The sequence below is a fragment of the Symsagittifera roscoffensis genome, chromosome 10 (assembly GCF_963678635.1).
Source record: "Symsagittifera roscoffensis chromosome 10, txSymRosc1.1, whole genome shotgun sequence".
Taxonomy (NCBI): Eukaryota; Metazoa; Xenacoelomorpha; order Acoela; family Convolutidae; genus Symsagittifera; species Symsagittifera roscoffensis.
This window is the reverse complement of record NC_087071.1, coordinates 35,111,524-35,120,474: the sequence shown is the minus strand read 5'-3', so window position 1 is coordinate 35,120,474 and position 8,951 is coordinate 35,111,524. Positions and strand designations below refer to the sequence as shown.

Here is an 8,951-nt window from a genome sequence, read left to right as displayed (position 1 = left end):
TCATTTTTATGGCGTAACGAGGGGTTTTACAAGGTTAAACATGTAAACCAAATATGTTTATCATTGCCTAGTTAGTTCGCTTACCTAATTTTGGTAAAATTCGGATGTTGTGAACAAAGTTTCACTTTGAAATTTTGCAGGTGGAGGAAAAAGAAAAAGAGCCCTAGTTAGTCCTTAATAGGACTTGGAGAGGACAGAAAAAGCACGGCGTGGTGGTACGCTTGTTGACTCTACGCTTGTTGACTCATTGTAACTTTAAAATGACAAAAACGCTACGCTTGTACCTTGTATGTTGAACGTCTACGCTTGTTGACTCATTGTAACTTTAAAATGACAAAAATTTAATCAAAAAATTGAAAAATGAAATAATATACATCAATAAAAAGTGGTTGTTAATCTGATTGAAATATAATTGATCTACAACAAGCAGCAGTTTTGACGCGAAAATGATCAGGCACTCAAAGTCCAGTACGAGGTCAAACTGTGCACTGGAGAGGCGCACAATTTTGTGTCTGTATGTTCCTGGATTCCGTACCCGCAACCAAGTTTAGGCGTAGGTAATTGATTAAAACGGATTGTTATGATGATTTTTTGACAATTATAATTAATTATAATTACCAAAATTAGGTGTTTAAAGGATTTATAATTGATTATAATCGTGATATTTTCCAAGAGATTATAATCTCTGATAATCGATTATATTTGATTATAGTTCTAAAAAAACCCTTAAAATCAATTATAATCGATTATAATCGATTATAATCGATTATAATTTCCTATTTTGCGAAAAATTTTGTCAAACCAAAACAGGATTTGAATTATATCTTATAGGTTATTTTTTTTTTGTCAATAAGAAAATCTCTAAAAAAAGAAATCTCTTGAACCCTTTGGTTCATCTGAACACTAAGTTTTACCACGAAACAAAAGTTTCATAGAGATCCCTTTATACTAGTGGAAAGGTACCCGGGGTAGATGAAAAATAAATCTTCCGACTGAATCATGAAACTAAATCGATTTGCTGATTATTTGTTGGTCAAAAAATTTTAAACTATGCATCACAAAACAACTCCAACAGGGAAGTAAAGAAAAAACCTTATACATTTGAATTGATTGCAAATTTTTAAAAATGTTTTTCTCATTTTTCATAGGAACCAACGTCTACAAAAAAGTATAAATTATAAGCATTTTAGATGCAACTTTGAAGACAAACTGGACAAACAAAAGGGATTATAAACAATTATAATAGATTATAATGGATGTTTGTGTAAAACTAAGGAATTAGAAATTTGAATAAAAAGAATGGGCTCTTTTCCAGTCCCCCCTTTCACAATATCGAGTTTTATGTTTGTTTTACGTGTTATTACGGCTAAATGCGTGATTTTACGCTGTAAAGTATGAGGAACAAATCTGTTTACAGTTGTCGATTTGTTCACCATGCGAAATTTCATTGCATTATGACAACGTTAACTAAGCTTTTCAAAATTTAATTTGAAAGGGGGGGGCTGGAAAATAGCCAAAGAATGGATTATATTCAATTATAATTGATTATAATTGTATCGAAAGATAGACGAATAAATTATCAATTATGATTGATTATAATGTAATATAATTAATTGTAATTGGATTTTGAAAAGCGAGACTATTTTATTAATTAAATATTTATTAATTAAAAATGATTGTTTCGCAATTTTATTAAGACTGGTATTAAAATTCATTTATAATCGATTATTAACGCTTGAAACTGGATGCGGGTAGGCAAGTCTTTAACATGTTAGAATTTTGTCGGAACACTCAAAGAAAAGGAAAGAACAAAAGAAGAACAAAGGGAGTGTCCTTGTTGCGAATTTCGCTTACAATGCACAGTTTGGCCACCTAATGTAAGAGAAGTCAAATTCTATAAGCTTTAAGCATTGAAAATCAAGCACTTCGTGCTTTTTATAACCTTTCAGATGTTAGACTTTTTAAAAAAATCAGACTGTCATGACATTAATAATCGTTCAAAAGAGCGTTTTTATTCATATAAATAAGCTTTAGGCCGAGAGATAATCTACTTTTTTAATTTTCTCCAAATGAAAAAATGTTCATGGAATTAATGTTGACGCTTGGACTGTATACTCCACTTATCCTAAAAGGTAAAGGGCACTTGGACGATCCTTGATTGGGAAAGATCTTCGTTAGTTTAAATACAAAAAAAAAACACAATTTAACCATTTGTAAGCCAAGCAAAGATAAAGTTTTGTCTGTTTTTCCGGGTTAAATATCCAATCTTCCGGGGGGGAAATGCGTTTTTTTGTTCATACCTGTTTTGAAAATTTAGTTGGACAGTTTTGACTTAAATGACTTCATTAATTACAAGATATCATTGAGTAGAGTTCAAATGTAGAAAAAATTCACCTACGACTTTTTTCGTGAACTTATGGGTGTTTATGTTTGGGACTGCTTTGATCAAATGAGGCTTTTGCGTAGAAAGCTCAACGTACTCTTTCATAGAGGCGGTGAAATAACCCAGCCTAAAATTAGAAAAAAAATGAGCTGTGGCTCGCTTATTTGGGTGATAAAATATGCTAATCATATCCCTTTGTACTTTCTTTTTGATGTGGTGAATTGTTTTTGTAAAAAGAAAAAAGGAATTTTTTATCACTGGTTTTCTAAAACATTACTGAAGTAAATATCTTGAATTTAATTCAAATGCCTCAAAAAAATAGACATTCAAAAGATTGCTTTGAATTGAGCACTCTAGTTTTTCCATAAATTTATAGAATTAATAAATTTTTCCTTTTTTTATCTCATTTTTCTGTAAACTGAAATGGAAGTCAAGTTTTTTAACAAATTATTTTTGTTTTTTAAATATTCATATAGTCAACGAAATTGAACCTGAACATAAAATTATTTCAAACTTTTGAGTGTACAATGTTTTATCTAGCAAAGTGTTTTGAGTAACTCCGAGACATTTTTCTTTTCTTAAAATATGTCAGATCATTATAACTAATCAATTCATTACGTCTGACTGTGGGAGACCAGAGGCAGAATGTCTCTGCAACTGTGCAACTGTGCTAAGCAACTCCGGATGATAACTCGAAGATGTCTACCAGAACATTTTGGTTTAAAGTCATCGTGTTTTTTATACATTTTGTTTTCAGTGACAATCAAATTTTTTAACTACAAAGATGAACCATCCTCTTTTAAAACGACCCCATTCTGAAGAAAAAACAGGAATAAAGTAAATTAAATGTCAAAATCAGACATTGCACACGCTGAAAAGAAAATCAGAAGAGTTGCAAGCAAGGGTCCGTTTATTTTGTTTATGTAATTATGATTCTATAATTATTATACCAGCCTCTTAAAATCTAGTTTCCATGATATCAATTCAAAAAGAAGGTTGCAAGTTTTTTCAATGCCTCATTTGCCCACTTTGCTCAAATAAAACCCACAAATAGTGCATCAAGCTCTCCAATTTTTTTTTCGGTCATGCTCATTTTTGCGGTAACCTTTTTCAATAAATTTATAGAATTGAAAATATGCAGCCTTTGATAAAGTTTTTATTTTCACACCAGATTCAGCATATGAATGAAAATATTTCCCGGTTGACGGTTTCCGGGTCGTCTTGCTGAACCCAGTGACTAATCCCAGGTAATCTGGTCACTTGGAGGTCATCTACAAATTTGTTCAAACCTTTCAAGTTCTCAACCACTAAACCCATGTCTTTTTCGCCCCAGATCACCAAAGTTGGAACCTCGATTTTCTTCGAAAAGCGCTTCAATTCCGTTTTCGCTTTTTTTGAAGTCAAATTTCGGTAATAATTGATCATGCCTGTCAGCGATCCCTCTTGTGAAGCGTAATATTTGAACAAATCCAACTCCGATTTGCTCATTTTACCCGATTTGAGTAACGGGGCAAAGCATAGTTCGAGAAAAGCAAAATCGCCCATTTTTACCGCAATTTCGGGCAAAAATGGAAATTGGAAGAAATAAATGTACCATGACGACCAGAACTGACGCAAATTTTCGACTTGTAATTTAAGAAAGATTTCAGAATGTGGAGCATTGAGAATTACCAACTTCTTAATCAAGTGAGGGTGAGCAGCCGTCAAAGCAAAAGCGATAATTCCGCCCCAATCATGAGCGACAAGAATGACTTGGTTAACATTCAAGAACTCGATCAGTTCTTGCACGTCATGAACGAGTTTCGAAATTTCGTAATTTTCTTTTCCTTTCGGTTTTCCGCTCTCAGCGTATCCGCGAAGACTCATAGCAACAACTCGGTAACCTTCCTCGGAGAAGAAATCGATTTGGTGTTTCCAGGAATACCAGCATTCTGGGAACCCGTGAAGGAACAAAATGACTTCGCCGTTCGGGTTTCCCTTTGAAACAAAGTGTATAACAACTCCGTCCGAAGTCACAAAACCCGACTCTTCAAACTCAGAACTGCAATCCGGATCCGAGTCGTACTTGGTCTTCGTTCGAGATCTTTTCGGATTTGACGATAAAAGCATTCGCTTAAATCCGAATCGAAGAATCAAAGTCGGGAGCAGAAAAGCTGTTCCCATGAAAAACCCGAACCATAGACGCGTCAAAGTAAATAATGGCGGAAATACGGATAAAATTTTATTGGAGAGTTTGAATAAAGAGTTCACGAGTTTAACCATTGTGCTTTCTTAATCTGGGCTGGAAAAATTGCCAAGTATGATTTCTATATCAACAATCTTGAAAAATTTTTCAACGACAGAAACAAAATGTGAGTTTAGAACTCGTTGCGTAAAGATTGTCCTGAAACTTAAATTAGTAAATCATAAAATGATAAGTTTGAACAAGCTTTGTATAGAGAGTTGCAAAAAGTTCGGACAGACAGAACTAATTAAAAAGAGTAAATGTTTAGACATCAACGAAAATTAAAACTGAAATAAACATATATTCGATAGTTCATAAAGCAATGTTTTCGCTCAAAACCTTTAGGCACGGCGGGCAATTGCATCCGAAGCGTCAATAGTAAACCTTGAAAAAGGAAAAGTAATGCTCAAGGTTGCTAATATTTTCTGCGATAATTTTTCAAATTTTGAATAAGTTGCCATCTTCACTTCGTTAATTTTTTTTGTAGCAGCCTGATCTGTTTTTCTTTTGTTAAAAATAAGTCCTTGATATTCTTTTTTGTAAAACATCAGAAACGGTGAACCTACATTGTCTAACTGATTTTCCTAATAGTTTTATAGTAAAATCTGCATTTTCATCGCAGTTTTTAAAAAATTTAGCGTAGCATAATCATGAGATAATTGACTATTTCGCATTTTGAATTTAGTCTGGCAAAAAAATCAAGGTTGTTCAGCTTCATATTTAGCTTGTAAAAAAACGACGAATAGCACTGATTGCTCATTTTAATTAATTGTGTCTGTCCCAAGTTTTTTGCTACTAATTATATGCAAACCAAAAGTTTCTGTATAGCGTTGAGCAAAATGTTGGAACAGAAAAAAAATTATATCAGTCTGCCAACTTTGAATACATTTTTAATGCAGTTTTGTGTTTGCAAGTCACCTTGAGACATGTTTTTGTCTGAAAAACTTATGATGCAAACTACTAAATTCGCTCTTTTTCATGTTTTTTTAATAAATTTTTTGTATAACATTATTATAGTTTTTATCAAATTTATTAGACAGCTTCTCAATTTTTTGAAAAAAATTCTTGATCTTAATTTTGTGTTTCTGTTTTTATGCGATTGTTTTTGAAATATCTCATGCTTTGAAAAAGTGTACGGCAAATCAATGTTGTCGAAAAAGTTCAACAGTATAAATTTTGTGTATTTTTTTCGGACAAAAGAACGGAAGCAAACTTTTCATTCAACGAAACGAACGTAAGCAAAGCTAATCAACCTAAAATAGCTTAATCTGAAGTCAAACTTCAGTTCCTTACAAGTAACACCATTTTTAAAAAAATAACCTAAAACGCTATGATTTTTGACGATTAAATTGGTCGAACTTACCAACAAATTCACTTTTTTGGGTCTTACTATTGATTTGTTACTGTCTTATTAGACAAAAATGGTAAGAACAAAAGTCAATCTTAGTCAATCAAAATTACGCCCGAGCTAATGAGTTATTGTTGATAAAATTATTTTAAATTGAGCCAATCATTTAGTCCAACAAAGTGTTAGAAGAGTATAATCTATAAAACTGGCGCATAACAATTAATTTTGGGTTTAAAAAAATGAAAATTTATATTGAAAAAATGACTATTTTGACTATCAAACAAAAAGACTTTATTTTACCAAATTGTGAAGGTTCTGCAAATTAAAAAATAGTTGAGCTACATTCGACGCTTATTGTGGCATGGTTTTGTCAGCACTTGAACTAGTAGTTTCGGCTAAAAACCATAATTGATTTGGTATAAGCTCGCGCACGAGTTTCGCAAAATAAACTGTCTAATAATAATTTCTGCCAAAGTTTTATTCAAGGTTTGTTGCCCTTATTCTCTGGCTAAAATCAAACCAATTTGAGAACAAAGAGTTTTTTGTCCGAATAGTCTAAATCATCCATTTGTATTCAAAAAAGAAACTCTAAACTGATGCCCGATTATAGTTAATGCCGAATTGTTGACAATAGGCTTTTTGGTCAACGAATCCGAACAAATTAATTTCCAAGTGAAGGTCATTCTTGCAATGAATTCACTTGGAAACAATGGATTAAAATGGCTATAAACTTACAACTGCTCATTTTGGCGTCGGACTCCCACACGTAAAAAATATTTTCAAAAAAATTACTTTCATCGGTGCTTCAATTTTTGATCGAGTATTTTGTTCAAGGTCACTTATATTGCTACCAATTTTTTTATTCACTATAAAACTCTTAGTTGTTGTGCACAGCGTATTTCACAGTTCAATTGCATTTTTAAATAGAAAATTCTGCTTGCAATTTAACGCCGTTAATGTCCCAAGGTTAATATTCCTTCGGAAAACAAAGAAGTTATTTTTGATAAAATTCTGAAAACGGTGGACAAGATTTCAACGCAATTCAAGATTTTCAGTAAAAACTGATCAAACCTAGAAAATTTAAATTCCGGTAAGTTCTAACCAATTTTGACCTTTTTTAGTTTTAATTTAGCAAAAAACCTAATTTCAACTTGACATTTTGTTTGGCTGTTAGATATCGTATCTGCACAGCTGTTCAATTGGGACAAATCTCAAGCCTCGTTAACATAAATTGTAAAAACCATGTTTCGAGCAGATTTTGGTGCAGATTCATTTTTCTGCTTTTTGCACCTAAAAAATTCTTTTTGTACAACTTCGGCCATTTTTCTGGGATAGTTTTTGATACGTGGCTTCTGATATGTGGAGATGCTTTAGAAAAAAGATTAGAAACGAGGAAAGGCAAAAACTTAGATACTTAATGAATTTAACCTAGTCGCAAAAAAGTTTTAGAAAAAATCAATGCAAAAGTTGTAGAAAACGTTTTCTAATTTCGCCACATTTTTTGAATAGGTGCGAAACTTTTTTATGACCAAAAATGCTTACGGAGTTAAGTTAGATTAGTCAACGGCTTAAATGACCAAGTTTTAACTAACAATCGATACTCGCTCCTTTCACTTGCTCAAATTTAGACTAAAAAGCTCAAATCTCAAGGAGTTTTTCTCGACACTGAGTAAAATTTTTAGTATCAACTTTTTTCATGCATTTTTTTAAAAGCTCATTCAAATTTTTTTGTCCAAAAACCGTCTTTGCTATTGTTCATTTTTAGAAAAAAATGTATATTGAGCTTGTCGGTACAACAATCCAACCCCCACCCATCACTCCAAGTACCGGAGAAAATATAATTGTTTGATTTCTGTTACTTTTGGAGATAAATTGGGAGAAAAATCCATTAACTATTTGCAATGTTTTCTGCCTTCAAAAAAATTGTAACAAGTTGTAACAAATTGTAGAACATAAATTCAAAAGTTGAAATGACAGAGTATGCAGTATGATTGACCTTTGAATATTAGTTGATGGTAAATGTTGACCAAATCAAAGCATTTCCTTTTGTACATAATAACTTAAAACACATTAAACAATTAAAGACCCTTGCATTTGAGAACCAACGTATTTGCAAGTCTGTAATTAGTAAAAGTTTTGATCCAACTAGTGATTAACGCACTTAAACACAATTTAGATGTCTTGAATTGTTTCTTATTGAAACTCCCCAAAACTGTTATGAATTATATGAGTTATGAAATTAGCTGTGTTTGTCTCAAACTGATGGAAATATTACTCTATTAACACATCAGCTCTGCAGACAAACCATCAGCTTATATGGTTTAACCAACAATGGCGTTTGATCAATAAATTGCAATGACATGAAAATACAGACAAATCGCTGACCTCAAATAGGCTGAAGAACCTAATGACACGAGGGGTGTCGGATTTCTACAGTTTTTTGTATTTATATAAGGTCAAAGGTCAAATCGGTGTGTTGGTTTAGGGCTAGAGAGCCGACGAACAAGAGAGCCTTAAATAACTATAACTACCCGAGTCGAGATTTTTCACCTAATTTGAAGCAAGATTTGAGCGGTTTGAGCGGTTTTTTTAGACAATTACGCTCAAAATCTTGCTTCAAAATGAGCGGTTTGAGCGGTTTTTGAACGGTTTATCCAAAAAAACCGCCCAAACCGCTCAAACCGCTCAAATCTTGCTGGAAAACCGCTCAAACCGCTCAAATCTTGAGCGGTTTTTGAGCAGGATCTCGACCCGGGAGAAGAGTCATAAGATTATACAGGATTTTTATACAGGTCTTCCTAAAAGGATTACCCATAAATATGTTCAAAACAAAATCTAGGACGGACTTAACAAAAAACTAAGTGAATGGCAGGACAAAACAGGAAAATTTCAAAAATTCTTGCCCGTCTCGCTCTAAAGAAACAAATTATACCCTAATTTGGCGTAAGTTTTTTTGAAAAAAAAAACATTTACCCCACAGCTTAAGAAAAATGTCT

The 8,951-nt window shown here is 32.6% G+C and overlaps 1 protein-coding gene across 10 annotated transcripts; it reads right to left on the bottom strand.

Moving 5' to 3' along the window:
• Positions 1-3,346: 3,346 nt before the first annotated feature.
• LOC134855186 (epoxide hydrolase 3-like) lies at positions 3,347-7,995 on the bottom strand. Of its 10 annotated transcripts, none has more exons than XM_063871623.1 (2): positions 7,886-7,995; positions 3,347-4,664 (listed from the first exon to the last, which is right to left on the bottom strand). In XM_063871623.1, exon 2 carries the CDS (start codon positions 4,643-4,645, stop codon positions 3,557-3,559), a length of 1,089 nt encoding a protein of 362 aa, XP_063727693.1. In that variant the 5' UTR covers positions 4,646-4,664; positions 7,886-7,995; the 3' UTR covers positions 3,347-3,556. The 10 variants fall into 10 exon arrangements, with proteins under 10 accessions (XP_063727693.1, XP_063727696.1, XP_063727687.1 ...); XM_063871626.1 differs by having other exon boundaries at positions 7,952-7,994; XM_063871617.1 differs by having other exon boundaries at positions 7,868-7,976.
• Between the last annotated feature and the right edge of the window lie 956 nt (positions 7,996-8,951).